General features: G+C 55.7%; 1 protein-coding gene across 6 annotated transcripts in view; it reads right to left on the reverse strand.

Annotated features, from left to right (window-relative positions):
* Window positions 1–2,994: 2,994 nt before the first annotated feature.
* Window positions 2,995–20,364, reverse strand: part of LOC112668319 (TRIO and F-actin binding protein) — a 53,969-nt gene continuing 36,599 nt past the window's right edge. For 3 of the 6 annotated variants that reach the window (XM_035696441.2, XM_035696440.2, XM_025460520.3), the window contains 12 exons: window positions 18,280–18,348; window positions 18,078–18,167; window positions 17,620–17,729; window positions 15,609–16,134; window positions 14,854–14,964; window positions 9,222–9,369; window positions 7,420–7,522; window positions 6,710–6,869; window positions 6,519–6,632; window positions 5,418–5,504; window positions 4,477–4,640; window positions 2,995–3,733 (listed from right to left, as the gene is read on the reverse strand). In XM_035696441.2, coding sequence (XP_035552334.2) covers window positions 4,479–4,640; window positions 5,418–5,504; window positions 6,519–6,632; window positions 6,710–6,869; window positions 7,420–7,522; window positions 9,222–9,369; window positions 14,854–14,964; window positions 15,609–16,134; window positions 17,620–17,729; window positions 18,078–18,167; window positions 18,280–18,348 — 1,680 coding nt within the window. In that variant the 3' untranslated portion in view covers window positions 2,995–3,733; window positions 4,477–4,478. Of the gene's footprint in view, window positions 3,734–4,476; window positions 4,641–5,417; window positions 5,505–6,518; window positions 6,633–6,709; window positions 6,870–7,419; window positions 7,523–9,221; window positions 9,370–13,479; window positions 14,713–14,853; window positions 14,965–15,608; window positions 16,135–17,619; window positions 17,730–18,077; window positions 18,168–18,279; window positions 18,349–20,364 lie in introns of those variants that run through there. The other 3 variants (XM_035696442.2, XM_025460529.3, XM_049115314.1) reach the window with 2 other exon arrangements.

Below are 20,364 nucleotides of genomic sequence, written 5' to 3' on the forward strand. Positions count from 1 at the left end.
GGACATGAGTGATAATTTAAAAAACTTGTTCTAGGCCATGAAGTCTGTAGTAATTGGTTATACCACATGGTTGTTGAAGCAGTTGGTAATTTAGAGCCCTCTGGGGTAGACATCGTCCCCATTTCACAGATGGGGAAATAGAGCCCAGAGAGGGATGTGACTCAGTGAGGGTTATGTAGCCAGCTGGAGGCAGCGGTTGGGCTTGGAATGCAGGCAGGTTTGTCTGGTAGCTCAACCCATGCTCTCTCCACTGCCTGGGACCAGACCTCACAGCCCCATCACATGGTTTGGGCCAAATTCCCTGTGTGACAGGCCACTGGGCTTTCCCCAGGGCAGCTCACCTGGGCACCCGCTGGAACCCTAGGGTTTTTTTTTTTTTTTTTTTGCTTTGTTTTCCATTGAGACATGATTCATACACAAATGCACAAATCGTAAAGTATATAGTATGGGCCATTTTACATGTGTATACACCCCTGTGACCACTACCCAGATCAGATCTACAACATTGCCGGCACGCCAGAAACTCCCCTTGCTGCTCCCTGCTGGCCCATGTCCATCTCCCACCCCAGCCCAGAGGTCCTCCAGTTCCGATGACCTTCACCATAGCGAATGTCGCATCAATGGAATCGTACAGCCTGTGCTTTTGTGCCTGGCTTCTTTTGCACATTATCTGGAAGATTCCCCCATGTTTCTATGTGTGGCACAGGCATCCTGTCCTCTTACCATGTAGGATTCTGACGTCTGAATCTACCACCAACTCATTCGTTGGGACGCTCGCATGGTTTCCATATCCCGGCTACATCGGAACATCACTGTGCTAGTCATTTTGTAGACTTCAGCACTCATTTCTCTGGGGTGTATAGGAAGGAGCAGAAATGCTAGGTCACAGGGAGGATGCCCGCGTCACTCCACGGAGAGACTGCCAGCCTCCCACAGTGGTTGTATGAAGACCACTCCCCACCCCGCTTCTCCATATCCTAGGGGACATTTGGTATCGTCGGTCCCTTTATTGGAGTCGTCCCAGTAGAGGGGAGTGCTAGGTCACTGTCTTTAAAGGTGTGCGGTGGAGCACCTTTGCCCGCATTGGCCTGATTTTTTCGCTTGTCCCAGCAGTTGAGGAGGGGGTGGGTGGGACCCATCGCTGCCCAGGAGCTAGATGGGCGCCCCCTCCAAGTTGGGCTGAGTTAGTCCTGGAGGCAGAAGATGGAATCGAGCACGTCAGGAGGGCTGGTGGGAGGTAACAGAGCAGGTGCAGGTGGGCAGGGCTCTGAGGTCAACTGGGTGCCGGGGGCCAGTGGCAGACATCACTTCAGAGTGGCTCAGGGATGCTCCTGATCTGAGACTAGAAGTCCTCAAACAGGGTGGCGCCAAGCCTGGGAGATTTGAAGTTTCAGGGTTCTGGTTCTTCCTCTTTCTACTTGGCCTTTTTTTTTTTTTTTTAAAGATTTATTTATTTACTAGAGAAAGGGAGAGTGTGGGAGAGGGAGAGACTCCTAAGCAGACTCCCCGCTGAGCATGGAGCCTGGCTGGGGGCTCCATCTCACGAACCTGAGATCATGACCTGAGGAGAGATCAAGAGTTGGACGCTCAACTGACTGAGCCCCCCAGGCGCCCCTCTACTTGGCCATTCTAGTATATTGACAAGGCAAAATGATGGCAACATGGGAACTTTACCTGACACCGTCTGAAGCCCAGGAGAGGACTCCCTCTTTTGTACCTCTTTTTTAAGAGCAAACACCTCCCAGATGGCCCCCTCCAGCTCTCCACCCCACTTCAAGACCCCTCGGCATCTCACCGACTGAAACTGCCTCCTGGGCGCATCCCTAAACCCATCACTAGCCAGGGAACGGGTATATTCTCCCCACAGCTGACACGGTTGCTCCCCTTGAGTCTTTCTCTGAACACATCAGGGATGTTTATAGGGCATTTGCTCATGCTGTTCCCTCACTTGAAAGGCCCTTCCTGATTCTTCCATGTAGAAAGATCTATTTCAAAATCACCTCCAAAAACCCTCTTCTACCTGCAGGTTGAGTAGGGGGGTCTTCTCTGGGACCCCAGTGTCTGGGACCCAACTTGTTTTTGTGGCCTCAGTTGGGGCAGGGCCAGTCCTTGATCACCTCACCCAGTACCCAGCCCAGATTGATTAGCAAAGCTGAGGGGAGAGGAGCACAAGGCCGGCTCACTTGTTACCCCATCTTGGCCATAGCCCTGCCGATTTGACAGCTGGGGCTGGGCTTGCACTGGCTCACATGGGGACTAAGGCTGAGGCCTCCAGCATGGATGTGTGGCCACATCCACCACCCCACCAACCTTGCCCAGGCTGGATGTGACCTCCGGGCACAGCCTCAGTATAGGATTGGGGCTGAAAGGCACCCATTTGACAGAGAAGCAAAATAAGGCTTAGAGGTGGGGTGTGGCTTGGCCGGTCAGCAGGGGCAGAGCCTCAGCTCCCACCCTTTCTGAGGGCTAGGCCTTCTTGGACTTGGAGAAGTCACTGGGGGTCTGAGTCACAGTGTAGATTCTGACTTAGTGGGTCAGGGTGGGACCTGGACTTGGTATTTCTTTTTCTTTTTTTTTAGGTTTTATTTATTTATTTTATGATAGAGAGAGAGAGAGAGAGAGAGAGAGAGAGAGAGAGAGGCAGAGACACAGGAGGAGGGAGAAGCAGGCTCCATGCCAGGAGCCTGACATGGGACTCGATCCCGGGACTCCAGGATGGCGCCCTGGGCCAAAGGCAGGTGCTAAACTGCTGAGCCACCCAGGGATCCCCTGGACTTGGTATTTCTAACCAGCTCCCTGGTGATACAGCTGCAGCTGCTGGTCTGCAAACCCCACGAGGTGCTGCAAAGCTGTGGCCTGATGCATGAACTGGATTCTCGACTCTGCCCTCAGAACTCACTCACCTCCCTTCAGGAAGGGTGGAGAGCCGGGGGTGTGGGTGGTGAGGTCCCAGCCTTCATGACCCACCCTGCCCCAGCCATCCTGGACACCAGAGCTGTGGGAACATTTTATTAAGTTAAGAAGGCTCATGGGGCAGGAGAGAAATGCCTTCATGGGGCGGCTCCAGCGTTCCATGCCTAGCACCCCCTCGAGGAGGAAGAGGAGGAGGAGGCAAGGCCTTAGGGACAGCTTCTGGCTCCCTCTGCCCATCTGTCCCTCTGTCCAGAGTCCCAAGGTGTGGGTCCCCTCAGGGCAGAAAGTAGTTAGTGGGAGGTAGGGTAGGAAAAAGGGTGGCTGGCTCCCTGCCTCTCCCACCAGAGTCCACCCTGCCATGGCCACTGCTGGGCCTCTGCTAGACTCCTCGGGTAGGGCCACGGGCCCAGAAGCCCGAGCAGGTGGCTAGAGACAGAGGGGGAGCCAGTGATGGAGGCACAAGGCCACCAGGAATTGCTTTTTTCAAAGTATAAAGTGTTCTGGGGGAAAAAAAAAGGAAAAAATCTATATAAAAATCTCTTCACATATAAAATCCTGAAGAAGGTGCAAGGTAAGACCCAGTGCGAGGGGCGCGCTCAGATACGCAGAGTGTGTATGTGTGTGTACATGTGCATGCGTGTGTGTGGTGTGTGTGTGTGTGTGTGTGTGTGTGTGGTGGGTATGAGTGCATGTGCGGCCCACAGAGGGTGGGGAGAAAGCTTGGCTGGCTTCTGACTTCCATCCAGCAGGAAGGAGGGCAACGGACTGGTCCCCTCAGGCCAGAGTGGGGGGTCTGCCGCCAGGGCCGGGCCACCAGGACCTGGAAGGCAAAAGTCGGGGAGCTGCAGGTGGAGGCCAGGCAAGGTGGTCCCCAAAGGCTGGGCCAGACCTGCTGCTCCTCTGGGCTTCTCCCCAAATCGCCTGGCCCCTCCCAAGTGCCTCGGGAAGTCCACAAGGATGGGTCAGAAAGCAGGAGCTCCAGGCTGGTGCGGCCTTAGGAGATGCCCCCTAGGAGTGCTGACGCCTGGTGAGTCCCCAATGGCCCGAGACTACGGCAGGGCGCCGAGCTCCACCCGGGATGTCAGAGGTGCGCGGCTCAGTGGAAGGGATGCTGTTGAGGGTCAGTGATGGGCGCCACGCTGCCAGCTCTGGAGCGGGACCCAGGCTCCCTGGATTTGCTGGCCCAGCCGAGGCAGACCCACCAGGGGCACTGTTCAGTCCTGACAAGGCGGGTGGGTTCATGAGGCTGTGGTGGGGGGCAGGGGGCGCAGCGCTAACAGGTGCCTGCGGTCCTGTGGGGGGACGCGGTAACCATCGGGCCCTGACCTGCACTGCCCCAACTCTGAAGAAACACACTCAGGTTTACAAACAGCCTCTGACTGAGTCTGACTGACCCACCGACACCCCCACAGCCCCATGTTGCAGGGGCCACGAGAAGGAAGCGTCCTGGGTCAGTGGCACAGTGAGTCGGGCGTGGATGAGCCCTGAGCTCACCACCCCTGTAGGCCCAGTGCCCCACCAGGCCCCCGCCCCGCTCGGCCCTGCCCACCCCTTGGCACTCACCTCTATTCGGCCAGGCTGTTGCGCATCGATTCCTTCTCCTGCAGGGCAGCCATGGCAAGGCGTAGGTGTTCCTTCAGCTGCTCGATCTCCCGCTCTGACCGTGTCTTGATGTGGTTCAGCTCCACATACACATCCTGGTACTTCCCTGAAGTGAAGCGCTTGTCCTGGGAGGGCGCAGAAGGGGCCATGAGGGCGTGAAGCCCTCCCTCGCTGGCCCTGCTCACCTGGCACATGCCTGCCAAGCTCCCTGCTGGCCACACGAAGCACCCAGGCCCGTCCCCTTGGCAGCCCCCAGGCCTGGGCACACCCTCCTAGAAGGACCCAGTGATGGCTTCCAGCATCATTTTCATCCCTTGAGATGGGAGTTGAGGCTCAGGGAAGCGAAGCTTTTGTCTAAGACCTCTTGGCAGCGAGTGGCCAGGGTGCGAACCAGGTCAGCCTGGCCCAGGGCTTGGGCCCCTTCCCACGAGTCTGACTCATATCCTCACGGAGCCACCAACACACAGGGGTATCAGAGACATGGGGACATGGCACCAGGCAGGCCTCAGACTCACAACACTAGGCCCAAATCGTGGCCCTCCCCACTGCCCGCCACACAGCTCATTCCTCACTGGAACGGGTGCTCCGCTGCACAGGGCTGCGAGTCTCTTCTGTCCACAGCTGGCCCTCAGCACCTAGCACAGTGCCTGACACCTAGTGGGTGCTCAGTGAGTATTTGCTGACAGCACAAATGCAAGTGTGGCCATGGGCAAGTCACTCTCCCTCTCTTGGCCCCCATGTCTTTGTCTGTAAATAGGGACAAGGACATGTACGTGGGAGGTGCATGAGGAGAGTCAGGAACAAGGCAAGGAGAGTGGCTGGCATGGAGCAGGTGCTCATGGGGCGGGGCAGTCAGGTGGGCCCAGAGGTTCCCTCCCCAGCAGCGTCGAGTCAGACCCTACCTTCTGCAGCATCTGCAGCTCATCCCGGAGACACTGCACCTCCTTCTTCAGGTACTGGAGCTCATTCTCCTTCACTCGCAGCAACACCTAGGGTCACCGGTGCCAGGCTGACCCAGGGCCACAGGCCAGGGCGACCCTGGCCCACAGCACCATGTGGCCTGGCTTCTCTCTGCTTCAGACCCCTAGAATGTAATTCCCAACCTGCCCCAAGACCACCACACCCCAGGGCCAGGCTCCTCCAGGAAGCCCTCTCTGATTTCTCCTTGCTCTCTCACCTCTTCATACCAGTGAGTGGCTATCTCATGGTCACCTCTCCTGTTGTCCCGAACCAGCACCCAGCCCTCAACTTGAGGGCAAAGAAGATGACCATAGTGTAGCCCTCCAGTGAACCATGGAGGGCGGGCCCCCCTGTAAAATATCTCATTAACCCTTCCTCAAACCCTGAGGGGTAGGGGTTGCTATTCTAACTTGACCAAGTAGGGGATGGGTTCGGCCAGGACTGGGGAGGCTTAAAAGCTGTGATCTGGAGGCAGACAGCCAGGTTCACATCCCAAGTCCTGCGCTGACTAGCTGTGAGACCTTGGGCAAGGTACCTGGGCAAGGTACCCTACGTCTCAGTGTCCCATCCATAAACAGGTATAGTAACTATATCTACCTTGTAGGACTGTCATGAAGATTCAATGAGTTAACAGACATGAAGGACTTATGGAAGTTCGAGACACAGCGTACAGCCATATATATATATGTTTTTGTAAAACAAAATAAAATAAAATAAAATACAGTACAAGGGGATCCTGGATCACACATTTTCTCACTCTAATGTCTCTCAGTAAGGGGGTGCTAGCCTCATTTTACAGATGAGCTACTAGGGCTCAGAATAGTGGGGTGACCAACTGTGGTCACCCAGCAGCTAGGTGGGACCCAGATGCGAGGGCTGGATTCTGGCTACAGGGCTTGGTCACAGGTGTTCGTCCCAGCTGTGCTGGCTTCTCCTCCCTGGGGGCCAGCCCAGCAGAGCCATGCCATTCTCTGCTGCAGGGCACACCTGGCCTGTCGGTGTGCTGAGAACCAGGCTGCCTGGCACAAGTGGTGGGCACTTACCTCCAGCTCACAGGAGCTCCGCTCGCTGCTGCGTCCACAGCTGTCACCTGTGCCCTGTGAGGCAATGAAGCCACGTAGCCGGTCGATCTCCTCTGAGAGGCAGGTGTGCAGCTCCTGGGAGGCACAGGATGGTCAGCGCAGGGTTGATGGACTGCTGTGCCCCGGTGCCCCCGACCCCGAGCCAGGCTCACCTGGTTGTGGCGCAGCAGCTCCTGGCCTTCTTGCTGGCAGCGCCGTAGCGTGTGCTCACGCTCCTCGGCCTGCCGCATCAGGGCCCCAATCTCTAGGCACTTCTGCGAGTACTGCTCCGACAGCACCTGCAGCTCCCGCTTCAGTGCCGCCACGTCTGACCTGTCCAGGGCAGAGGAGGACAAGGACGGGGTGGGACTTGGGTCAAGAAAAGACTCAGCAGCTCAAGACCCCAGGTACGGCTCTGATTTTGCCTTCAGCCCAAGGTGGGGCTGTGAACTGGTGACAGCTTCTTTGGGTTGCAGGGGCCTCCTCTATGAGGGGATGGGTTGGGCCTCAAAGAGCCTACAGCCCTAACATTCCAGAACTGTCCTCTGTGTGGTGGGGAGGGACAGCTACTGCCCGAGGGTGGTACTGCAGCCCAGCTCTAGGGGACACGAACCAGAAGAGGAGGTGGAGGCTGGGACCAGCCCCACAAGGAAAGGCCTAAGTACAATCTATGTGGACTGCCAGGGGGCTCTGGCTGAGGCCCTACTGATTCTGTCCCCTGTGCCAGGTGACTGGATTGGGAGTCTCAGCTGGGGGCAAAGTAATGTGTCCTCTGCCAAGGATCCTCAGCACAGGTTCCTGCCTCACCAATACCAGGGTGGGCAGCCCCATAGCTCAGAACAAGGCCCAGCCCAGAGACCCCAGGGTCCAGGTGCCATCTTACTGGTGCTGCTTGCGAAGGCCATCTGGGCCCTGCTGGAGACTCCGTGTCTTGCTCAGTTCCCGGCTCAACTCTTCCTGGTAGGCCTTCTTCATGGCTTCAATGGCTAGAAGCAGGGCAGAGAGGTGGGTGGAGTTTGGGGAGGGGTCAGCAGCAGTAAGCTCCACCTCCTCCAAGGCCCCACATGTATCACACAGACAGAAGTGAAGAGTACTGGGCCAGGCTGTATCAGGAGCTGAGTGGCTTTAGGTTAAGTTGCTCGACCTCTCTGAGCCTATTAAGGGAGGATAACAATCCCTCTCTGATGGGATGGGACAGTGCTGGGGAGACACCTCAGTGTCTGACCACTGGTTCCTCTTGTTAGTGATGTCTGGGTAAGACCCCACAGAGCCCACTATCCCTGCAGAGCCTGGAAGGTTCTTTCACAAGGCCAAGCTCCCTTGCCCACCCCACTGATCTTGCCCAGTGCAGGGATTGCAGTTGGTACAAATCTGTACAACTGTATGCAGAGGACTTAACCCTCTGGGCCTTGGGTCCCTTGTTGGAAAACAGGAATAACAAGAACACCTTTTCTTGTGGGTTATTGGAAGATGTGTGTAGAGCATGTAGAGCAATGCCTGGCCCGGAGTGCTCCCACTGGCTTTTCAGACTGTGAGCAACCAAGGACCAAGTGTTTCCATACTCACAGAGAGCTGCTGGGAGGATTAAACAGGCCCTTGCCCATAATCTTATCCATAATTCTAAAATCCAAAGGTTCTGAACACTGGAAGCTTTTCATCACTCTTTCGGTGGCAGTCCCTGACCTGAACAGATGCCAGGCTCTCTGCAGCCATTCCTAGTGCATGTAAGCATAACTCTGAGAAATTTCACTGTGAAACCTTATAGCACTAATCTTAGATGCCTAGGATGTGCCAGGCCCACACGGGAGGTGCGCAAGGAACACAGGGAAGGAGGGAGTTATCTAAAATCTTGGGTGTTCCTGTTTCTGGCTTGTGAGAGCAGAGGGTAGGGGCAGGGCCTGGCTGTGCAGTCGGGGTGCTCTGAGCAACCCCCACTCCACCATATCCAAGCTGTGCCATCTGGGACAAGTCGTTAACCTCTCTGGGCCCCAGTTTCCTCATCTGTGAAATGGGGTCTGTCAGGCATTGCAAAGAGCTAAGGGTGCTTGCATGGGAAGCAGGGCTTGGCAATAGCTTACAGCTTTGCTCCTGCCCTCCCCAGGGTCTGGCCTCTCCCCCGGGAAGCCGGCAGTACAGGAAGGGTCTGTGGCTGCGTAGTCTCTATCCCAGCAAACAGTGTGCACCTGAGCATGGAGTTGGAGCTTAGGGTGTACATGTGGCTTGGGGTGGATCCCCAGGGTCTGCGGGCCCCTGAGAGACAGGAGTCACAACCCAGGAGAGGACATGGCGGGAGGAGGGGAGATGCTTTTATTGTCTCAGTTTCCCCTTCTCAAGTAAGAGCAGAGGCCAGGTCTGGGGGTTCCACCCCCTCCCAGCCCCTGTTCCCAAGTTTGGACTGAGACCCCCACCTCTTATTTAAAATCCTCCCCGGGCAGCTCCAGTGGCGCAGCGGTTTGGTGCCGCCTGCAGCCTAGGGTGTGATCCTAGAGACCTGGGATCGAGTTCCACATCGGGCTCCCTGCATGGAGGCTGCTTCTCCCTCTGCCTGTGTCTCTGCCTCTCTCTCTGTGTCTATGAATAAATAAATAAAATCTAAAAAATAAAAATAAAATAAAATAAAATAAAATCCTCCCCAATTTCATCGAGGTGGTGCAGTGGGGGGCCCATGGGGCCCGGGGTCCTCACCTGAGGCCGTGGCGGCCGTCTCCTCGGCCAGGAGCCACTCCTTCTCCTGCTGCAGCCGCTGCAGCTCACGCTCATGGTGCCGCTGCAGCTCCTCCATCACCTGCTGGTGCGACGACTCCATCTCGGCCAGGCTGCGCTCACACGCCTCCTGTGGGCGGGAGGCCAGCTAGGTCCCGGTGCTGCCCCCACTTGCCCAGGGAAGGTGGCCTGTGCCCAGCCCCAGACGGTGAGCCTCAGGGGCAGGCCTGCCCCAGTCCGGCTGTCTCCACCTCTCCTTCCTGGAGTCTGGCTCCACGGGCCACACCTGCCCCTGCCCCCCCAATCCACAAACCTCACCATGTCACTCTCCTGCTTCCAACCCTTCAGAGGCTCCTCTCCCACGGGGTCAGGTCCCTGCTCCTGTGTCTGACCCTTGTGGCCTCACGCCAGGCCCTTCCCCACCAAGGAACTCTAGTTATAAAGAATGACTCATGGCATGTTCACAGCTCTGAGCTTGAGCTAAGGCTAAGCCCCTCTGCCTGGAACGTTCTTCTGCAACTTTCTCTTCCAGGGTAATGGACTTGGCCTGCAGTCCAGCTTAATGTCTTCCCTGCTCTGTTTCTGGACAGCCTCTCACCTGCATCCGAAGGCTCTGCCTCTGCCAGACTGTAAGTTCTCCAAAGACAGGGAAGACTTGGGCAGCCCGGATGGCTCAGCAGTTTAGCGCCGCCTTCAGCCCAGGGCATGATCCTGGAGACCCAGGATCGAGTCTTGCATCAGGCTCCCTCCATGGAGCCTGCTTCTCCCTCTGCCTGTGTCTCTGCCTCTCTCTCTCTCTCTCTCTCTCTCTCTCCCTCTCTCTCCCCGTGTCTCTCATGAATAAATAAATAAAATCTTAAAAAAAAAAAAAAAAAAAAAGACAGGGAAGACTTGATCCAGCTCAGAGTCCCTGGGGGCCCAGACCAGGGCCTGACATGTGGCAGGTGCTAAGTAAGTGAGCTAAAATTGATGACCTCACAAGCCTGTAGACTAGACTGGCAAGTCTTATTAAAATATTGACAATACGCACTTGTTTGGGAGGGTCAGCTGGGACAGGTGCGTGGAGGGCACCTGGGTGGCATCATCACATTGTTAGTAACCCCCCCCCCCCCGCCCCATGACCTAGCAGAAAGTCACATGTGTACGAAGGAATGACCCCACAGAAAGTCACAAACACTCTTGGACAAGGGTATGCCCTACGGTAAGGCTGGTAACAGAGGGAAACAGGAACAACACTGAACAGAAGAGCCCTTAAATAAATGATGGGATCAAGCCTTACAAAGGTTACCTGCCCCCCTCCCCCCACCACTGGCGGCTGGTAAAGGACAGAGCTGCCCACGTGAACTGCCGTGGAAAAGTGTCCTGAAAGTGAGGTCACCCAAGCTGGTCTCTGACATGTATTGTGCGATCCCACTCACGGAAACAAAACACAGAGCCACGCATCTGAGTACATGCACGTCGAACACAGAAAAGGGTATGGGAGGACACTGTGGGAGGCAGAGTAGTGGTGCCCAGAGATGCCCCGTCCTACTCCCTAGAACCTCTGAATGTCACCTTACACGGCAGTGGGGAATTGAGACCGCTCATCAGCTGACCCTAAAACAGAGACTATCCTGGATTATCCCCTGGGCCCAGTGGTCACGGGGTCCTCAGATGTGGAAGAGGAGGCAGGAGGGCAGAGAGGGAGAAGTGACCACAGAAGGTCAGTGCCCGGGAGTGAAGCGGTCAGGCTCTCCACCACGGGCTTGGAAGATGAAGGATGGGGCCAGCTCAGGGATGCAGGTGGCCACAAGCTGCTGGAAAAGGCAAGGAAACGGGTCCCACCCAGAGCCCGAGGAAACAATCTGAACCCAGCGAGACCCTGGTTAGGCTGCTCCCCTCCAAATCCATGAGATGATACATTTGTGTTATTTAAGGTTGTGGTGATCTGTTCCAATAGCAACAGGAAAGTCTAGAGATATGCTCCGATGGTGACCAAGGGGACCCCTGGGAGTGGGGGGCAGGGGAAGGAGAGCTCATGTGTTTATGTCTAACCTTTTGATTGGCTGAATTATTTTTGAAAATGTATTTTTTATGTAATTAAATATAAGATCACTAAAAAGGAAAGGGGAAGAGCCCTTGAAGAAATCGATATGGATATTCCCCTGATGCCATAGGGCACCTCATGGTGTATGTGTGTGTGTGTGTGGGATGGACCCCCACCTCTCCAGCAGCCGCACCAGGGGGCTACAAGGACCAGTCTGGAGAAAGGGCCGGGGCTCTCAGGTCCAGGTGCTCTGAGTGGGGCAGGTAATGCCTGTCCCTTTGCATATGTCCTCTGGTCCCTCCAGTCAGAACAACAGGACATAGCTTTGGAGTTCCACACATCAGGTCCTGATCCTCCCTGTACCAGAGTGAACAAGCCCCTTCCCCATTCTGAGCCTTAGTGTCCTCTTCTATAAAACAGACCTATAAGGCCAACCCATGAGGGTCCCTAAGATAAGCCTACTTATAGAGATAGGAGTAACATGGGGTGGGGACTGCTGTCCTTACAGGGCCAGATGAGGCAGGCACACCCTGCAGCAAATAGGGGGTCCAGAGGCAGGACCCCGGCCCATGAGAAAGGAGGGGCTCCTAGAAAGCCAAGTGCTGCTCTCTGACCGATTTTCCTGAGGGCCCAAGGTGTCCAGCAGTCACCTCAGTCATGGATCCAAGTAACTAATGAAATGCCTGTTACTCCCAATAACCTGCGGGGAGGCCAGACGAGGAATGGAAGTCCCAACAGGTAAAGCCCAAGGCCCCCCAGCTGCTGTCCTATGTGGCAAGGCCCACAAGCTGAAAGAGAGGTGCCCACTGGATGCAGACACCAGGTTGGGGAATCCCTCTCCAGCTGTCACCTCTCCAGCGTCCACTGAATCCCCAGCCACCTCCTCCTGGGCCAAAGGGAGACCCGGATGGCTCAGCTCCTCTTTCTGGCGCCCTCCACACCTCGGGGCCCCTCCTCCACCCCATCTGTTTCCTTATCATTCCCTTCTCACCCCCGGCCTCCCCAATTCTGTCTGCACCCCTGCCCACCTCAGCCTAACAGGGTGAAATGCTGACAGCCCTTTGTGAGCCCAGTGGCCCCACGGGGACCAAGAAGCCTGGACTGCAGACACACGGCTGCCTCCAGCTGGGAGGTCTCACCTCCTCTCTGGGGCTGTTTCCCCACCCATAAGCTGAGCAATCAGAGCAGTGCTTTTCAAACTTCATTTTAGTGACAAATCTTTTCCCAAAGAGAATCTAATGCAGGTTCTAACAGTAAAATAGGTAAGTGAGGCTGCTGAGATACTGGATACTGATGGCTGTGAACGGAGCCGTCCAGGGGCTCAGAGAACATTGTACAGGCTTCTGGACAGGAGGGTTTCTGAGGGGTGTCCCAGCTGCCTCTGGCCCTGGTGCTGGGCCTCACTCAGCCTGAAGATGTCCCACCCACTCCTTCCTCTGGCCTCAAGGGAGCCTTTTACACAACACTGCTCCCTCCCCGCTGTTCCCGCTCCGCTCCCCTCCCCTCCCCATGTCTGGTGACCCCAAAGCTAGACCCCCTCCTCCCACCCAGGTCCCGAGTCCCCTTGGCCCTGGTGTCCCTTCAGCTGAATGGCCCAGCCACCACTCAGCCACAGAGGGTTCCCTGGCCTTGCACAGCGGCCAGCCTCAGGGCCCTTGTGGCTGCCCCCGTCTTCCTCGGGCCCAGTAGCCCAGTCCTAACCTCTCCTCTCTGCACCGCCCCCCCTGCAGCCCTCCCCTCTCCAACCACTGTCTGAGCTCTTGACCCCACCCCTGCCCCTCCCAAGCCCCCCTCTGCCCCAACACCGCCTTCCTGATGTCAGCCTTCCTGATGTCAGGGTCAGACCCCAAGTCTCCTCCGGGCTGTGGAATGAGATCCCAATTCCTTGGCTTGCTGGAGGTCTCCACCTACAGGCTTGCCACCTCCTGCCCCACCCTGTGCCCCCACCCCAAAACCAGTGCCTTCCTGGGCATGGCCCGCACAGCCACCTCCAGCCCTGGAACTTCTAGAAGGCAGCCCCTGCCCACAGCCTAGGATCCCAGCATTTTTTTCTACTTCAGGCTATGACGTGCTGACTAGAGGCAACCAACTGTCATATTTTTTTGCAATTTTGTGACATGATTATTAAGTGCAGCCATTTTAGAAGTTAAATTATATAAACTTACAATTAACTACAGCGAAAACAAAGGTTAATACTCAAAATTCATCACTTCCTAATTATTTCACTGCATTTTATTATTGTCTATGCTTTTGAGTTTTTGTTGTTTTTTTTTTAATAGATTTAATTTTATTTTTAAGTAACCTCTACACCCAATGTGGAGCTGGAACTCACGATCCCAAGATCAAGTCGCACACTCCACCAACTAAACCAGCCAGGCGCCCCTATGCTCTTGAGTTTATTTACGTCTTCTGTATCTTGTAAGGTGGAAACGCTCTAGAATCCTGTACACGATATCTTCCGATTCGGCGTTTAGGGACATCAGCTATGGTGGGGGTATTTACACCACGGAAATTGGTAAACATCACAGATCAGGGCTTGATTTATTGTTTTGTTGACTGGGCTTAAGCAAGGGATGAGAAAATGCTAATAATGCAGATTCAACTTCCAAGTCTGCCAGATTTACGACCATCACATTGTAACTAGAACACAGACTTGAGAAAATACTCTAAAGAGAATATTCTCAAAAGAAAACTATTATCCGATTTGGCCAGAAGTTACTTGTGACATTGATCAAGTAAAGTTTTGACATAGTCTTCTCATTTTACTCATTAACATAAACCAAACTGTCAACCAATGTTCATGTTAGAACAATCCTTGCTTGTCAGTTAGCAGAGGATATAAGTATTTGGAAAAACTAGTGAAAGTATTCTGAGAAAACTCAATTAGCTATATATGAATTCACAATGAGAGTTACATATTTTGTATTTGTACAGTGTCCTAAACATCCCTTATAGCGTTAAAATGGACAGTAAACATACATTAGCATGTATGTGCTTAACATACACGTGTATTTTTCTGTCAAACTGTTTCCAGACATGGCCAAATGTCCCTGGAGGAACAAAATCAGCCCTAATTGAAAACCACTGTCCCAGGCTGACCGAGTGTCCCTGGGGGCCACTGGAAGGTCCCACATCCCACAAGCGACCTGCTGTAGGGCCTTGGCCTGGCAGGCATGGGTGGGATTTCTCTGCGCCGAGGCAGTGACCCTGGCGGTCTGCCCGTCAGGGATCCCACTCCCCACTGGCTCTCCTTCCCCAGGATGGTGTGGGCGAAGGGGTCCAAGTGCAGAGTGTCACATGGGGGCTCACACACAGGCTCTGAAGTTAGCCGGAACCGAACTCAAATCCCACCTCTGACATCTGGAGCTCAGTTGACCTCGGGCAAGTCACATAACCTCTCATAGCTCAGTGGCTTGTCTGTAAAATGGGCACAGTGGTCATGTCTACCTGCGGGGTACATTCAATGAGATGATGCATGTCAAATGCCTCACACGGGTTCTGCGACACTCCCAGAACATCAGCTGTTCTCTGAAACCACGGCAACCAGAAACCTGCCCGCAGCCCCCACAAATAGCCCCTCAGCCTCACCTGCGAGATGTAGCCCGGGGGGATGTGGCTGTCCTCCTGGGACCTGTGCGCACCCTGAGGAACCTCTCCTTGGAGACGCCACGCCTCCAGCTGGGCACGAAGAGACTGGACCTACAAAGGAAAGGGCGGGTGCAGGGCCGTCAGTGGAAACCGGGAAGCCAGGAAGGGGTTGGTGGAAGGCAGGGAGGAGCTTTGGGTTTGAGCAGGGGAAGCAGCCCGTGGTGGAAATGCAGGCAAAGGGCCGTTCCAGCTGTTTCCTGGGTGGCCAGGTCAGTGACCCAGGAGAACTTTGTCCCAGAGAAGACTAAACAGGGTTGGGAGCAGGACACTGTGGTCAGACATTTATCACATTATGTAGGTGGTCTGTGAGCCTCAGTTTCCCAGAAATATAACGTGACAAGGTCTATCCTCTGGGACCATGAGCCTGCTCTGAGGATTACGTGAGCCAATATAGGTAAAGAAGGCCTAGGATGAATATACAGAAGATGCTTAATAAGTGATCTCTCCCTCCTCTTCCCTTCTCTGTGGTTGCTGAAGACAAACCTAAGAAGGGGGGAAAAATGCCCCAAAATGAGAAACACCAAGGTTCAGGAAAGAAGATTCCAGTTTGTAAGAGTCTGAGGTATCAGACAGTGAATCAGGGGTGAGCTCCCCATCACTTTATGCATGCAAGATAAATGCTGCAGGGTAACTGCAGGGATTGGAGGGGCACTGGCGGGGTGAGGGGGCTCCCAAGGGCCAGCTGCAATGCCTACCTCCTTCTCCAGGGCCTCGTGGCTGTCACCGGAAGGCCCCCGGCGCTCCCCGCGGCTTTGGTTGAGCAGGGCGGTGAGAGGCACCCGCTTGTTCTCCCGCAGGGGCAGCTTCTCTAGCTCCTGCCATTTCTTCTCAATCTCCTCACTGAGCCGGCTCTGCTGGTCCTCAGTCAGGGGGGCCCCCAGGCCCCGGCGTGGCCCCTCACCAGCTGCGGTGTCCACAGGCCTGCTGTCTGTGGCCTCAAACCACTTGCGTCGCTCTTCAGAGCGCTGGGCCAGGTCCCGCTCCAGCTCCTCCTGCTTGGCGGGCCGGTCGAGAGTGCGGGCCGGGGTGCGGGCCCGCTGCGGGGAGCCCTGGGTCAGCGGGGAGAGCTCTACGTAGTCCAGGGACTGCCGCTGCCCGTCCGTCTTCCGCGGGCTGCCCCGACTGATGACCTCGGAGCACCCCCGCTGCTCCCCTGCCTTCAGGGAGCCCTTCTGGGTGCTGTAGCCATGCAGCGTGTTCTCCTTATTGCAATCTGAGAGCCTAAGGTGCCAACAGAGCCTCGCGTCAGGCAGGCCCTTGCCCGCTCAGCCCCCAAACCAGCACTTCTGGACTGCCACCCCTGGGCCAGGGCCTGGGGACAGACCACCGTGGAGGAAGCACAACCCAATCTACAGGTTAGAGCTAGAGCTTCATCACTAACCATCCCAGGGCTGACACTTAGCAGCGCAGGGGCCAGGACTGCTGGCTTCCCTCTTTGGCCCCTAGTGACCCCCAATCTGTAACACGGGCCAACAGTACCTCTCACAGGATGGATGTGAGGACTAGGTGAGGGGGGGGATGTGTGTAAAGCAGCCAAAAGCCCTTTGCCAATGGTGATCAAAGTGTTATTACCAGAAGTGTAGTTTAAGGCAAGGTCCTGGGTTCAAGAGACTCACAGTGGAGTAGGGGAGATGCCCACGGCCACTGCTGATGCAGTGAGTTGACCTCTGGGTATAGAGCACAAACCGTGGCAGTCCTCCCCTTCCTCTGTTAGTAACAGCTAGGTACATAGTTGCCTGGCCAAAAATACCCGCCAGCACCCGTCCCAGCGGTGAGGCCATGTGACAATACTCTGCCCAATGGTGTGACAGGTGGCACCCTATGAAGCACCGGCCATGCCCTGGCCTGGCTCCTGGAGAACAGAGCCAGAGACAAAGGTGTGAGCTGTGGGCCGCAGAGCTGCCCCACCAGGTCTGGATCACACACCTCTGGATTGTTCTGGAGAGAGAAAGAAAGTTCTCCTGTATTTATGCCACTGTGTTTGGGGCTTCTTTGTTACAGCAGCTGAGCCTATAGACTAAATAAAAGTCCAGCTGCATAGTGCTTCAGAGTCCACAGAGGGCTTCCGCATACATCCCTCCCAGGAGGCAGATGTCACGCTCAGCATGACAGATGAGGGATCTGAAACTCAGACAAGAAAGTCACTGGCCTGAGGCTGAGCAGCCAGGGTATGGCCCAGTGAGGGAGGGGGGGCTCATGTTTGGGCCCCCCATCACCACACCCTGTTCCTGCTGTGCACCTGCTGCAATTCCCACGCCCCCCCAGATGGCTAGGGTTTATACCGTGTGGGCACTGCTACCAGCTCATTCAGCCATCCTACCCTCCACTCATGGCCACCTCCAGGGGATGAGCTCCCCAACCAGACTATCTGACCACACCTTCTCCCTAACACAGGCTTAGACACAGCTCCCTCGGCTCACAGACAATCAGCCACCTAGCGGGGGCCTTTCACTCACTGGCATCTTCTCTAGAGTCTAACCCCCTCCCCCCCTTTCAGGATTGGGGGGATGGCAGTCAAACCTCAAATCCTCCATGTATTTTCTAGTGAGTGCCCAGAATGCTCATTGCCATCTCTCCATTTTGTTGATGGAGAAACTGAGACCCAGGAGGTACAGCCTCAGAGCCCTCAGCTGGTGTGCCTGAACCCCACTCAGGGAAGCTGGGCTAAGTGCTTCCCTCAAGGTCCCAGTCCAGCTTGGCACATACTTGGTGACATCCGGGGCAGAGGTGGGTCGCACGGTCTTCCGCAAAGCCTCGATCCAGTTCCGCCGGATACCCGAGGTCATGGCCGACAAAGTGTAGACAGCATCCTTGGTCTGCAAGTCCACCCCATGGGCAGGTTGCCACGTGGCCAGTCCCCACCCACCACCCCGTGTCCACTGTTCACCCTGGAAGGATGGCTCTTTCCCCCTGGGGAGGGAACCTAAGGTCCTGTCCCTAGGGATGAGCAGAGGGTAGAAAAGCTCCCCTCTGTCAGCTGATTCCAAGATCTCCCCAACATCCCACCCACCCGGTGATATCTGTGGTCTCCCCAGATAGGCTAGGTGTTGGCAGCAGAGTGTCTGACTGGCTCTGAGGACAGGGCCTCCAGGTAAATGAGTGCTTGGAGCCAGTCACGAAGCCCATCACCCGGATGACGCTACCCCAGAGGCATGGAGGCTCACGTGGATCTGGAAGCCATAGTTGCGCTGCACTGCGTACTCGGTGACATCAGTACAGGAGCGCAGGTCGATCTCACCGTCCAGCTCATCGGCCTGCAGCAGGAAGGCCCATGATGGTCCACGTCTTCCACTTCCCCCACCCCTGGCCCCCTGATCCCCTTCCAGGGCCCCCCAGCACCTGATGAGCCTTCCCACTCTGTCTCACCTCCTCAGCGGTAGAGTCCCTGTAGTATTTAAGGCTTGAATCTGTCAGCACAAACCAATGCTTCTTCCACTGTGAAGGAGAGGTGGCTGTGAGCAGGGGAGGGGGGCTACGGGCAGGGCAGAATGAAAGGGCGTGTGTGCAGGGGACAGAGCAGAGATGGAACTCCAGATCTGAAGCCTGGCCCCTCCAGGGGCAGCATCTGTGAAATGACTTGACTACACCTTCCCTTTCCTTCTGGGAGCCCTTCTCTGATTTGGTGACAGTCCCATACCTCTCCTGACCCTCTCCATTGAGATTATCCCTCTGGTGCAGACCAGGAAGGGGTTGTGACCTGTGCAAGGTCATTTGCCTAGTAAGTCAGGGAACAGAACCTTGCACTTGTCTTTTTCCCCATGCCCCTCTGGGCCACCTCAGTAGCCAAGGACAAGTGCCAGAGTAGGACTGGAAGGTGGCCTGGGGGAGGTGTCTGAGCACTGGTCCTACTCTGCTTCTTGAGCTGGGTGCTGCTTACACACGTGTCCAGCTTGTGAGAGTATGTTATCTGCACATTTATGATTTGGGCACCTTTCCACAGTGCCTCTCTGCTCCAGCTGGGGTTAGGTTGGCAGGCCACAGAGGGGAGGGGAGAGGAGGGGAGGGGAGGGGAGGGGAGGGGAGGGGAGGGGAGGGGAGGGGAGGGGAGGGGAGGGGAAGGGACCAGAACAGCCCGATATTAAATATGCCAAGCTCAGCCCACCTCTGGGCTTCTGGCCATTCACTGGAATGCCAGTCAAGGTCCACCTACTCGCAGGGTCAGCACATGCCACCCAGTCCTCAGCCCTCCTGGGGCTCCCCTATCACCAAATTCTATCCACATTGTTATTTCAAATACTTAGTTTTCTTTTCTCAAGAAGATGGCAAGTTTTCAAGGATGCGCCAGGATGACACTTTTGAATTCTTTCCATATGGCCTCCCCTAAGAAATAGGGTTTAGCATCCAAGAGACCTGGGTTACGATGATTTTATCCCTTGCTAGCTATGTTCCTTCAATCAAGTATCTCCACCTCTCTGAGCTTCACTCTTCTGACCTGTAGGGCTAATAAGAAGTCCCTAAGTCTTCTTGTGAGCTTAGAAGTATCTATCCCTCTCTGCCATGAGTATGTCTCTCATGGCACTTAGCATAGGGCCAAGCACTAAGTTACTCGGGATTGTCCTAAGCATGGCCCGAGTTCCCACTCAGGACCTCAACTGTCCCTCTATAAAGCAGGGCAGGGTCTCTGGGCCACATGGTCTCTTTGGCCCTTTCAGCCTAATCTATGACTGAGATAGGAGCCAGTGAGTTCCACGGTCTTAGGCAGCCCAAGTTCTAGGCCTGGGTCTACCACAGGGGCTACCAGCCCTGGAAAAGATGGAAGCTTTGTGGGCTTGTCCCCTGTCTGCACCAACGGGTTGGGCTGGCTGAGCTCCCAGGGCCCTTCCAGCTTGGACATTCCAAAACCCTGTGAAAGAAGATGAGTAGCGGCCAGTTCTGGGTGGGGCCCATAATCTCTGCCCTCCAGAGACCCTGGGTGGGGAGGTTGGGAAGGGTCACTGGCAGGGTGCCAGGCCTTGTGTGAGCCTGGAGCACAGCCACCAGAGGACCAGCGAGCAGGCAGCAGGAACGGAAGGCTGTGGGCTGGAGGGAATAAAACATGTGGGTAGGAAACACAATGAGATTCCCTTTGGCTCGGAGCCCTCCCCGGCATGCGGGCTGCACACAGACCCAAGCCACGGGCGCATGCAGGACAGGGGCGGGGAGCCGTCCCCTCCCAGGCTGAGTGGGCAGGAAGCCAGCTCCAGCTCCCAGACTCCATCCAGCCTGGCAGCTGAAAGGGCAGAGCCAGTGAGAGGCCGATGCCCTTCCTGGTTCTAAGGATGGATGCATCAGAGAAAGGGAAAGGTTATTAGCTGAGCTCTGGCAGGGATCCTATGCTGCTCGACCTCCCTGACCCTGTTGTCCACCCTGGAAAGAATCATTATCCATCATGCCCATTCCATAGATGTGGGTCCTAAGGCCAGAGGAAGCTGTGATCTGACCAGTGGAGCCCAGGTTGGTGAGACTCCAAAG

The sequence above is a fragment of the Canis lupus genome, chromosome 10 (genome assembly GCF_003254725.2).
Source record: "Canis lupus dingo isolate Sandy chromosome 10, ASM325472v2, whole genome shotgun sequence".
Taxonomy (NCBI): Eukaryota; Metazoa; Chordata; class Mammalia; order Carnivora; family Canidae; genus Canis; species Canis lupus.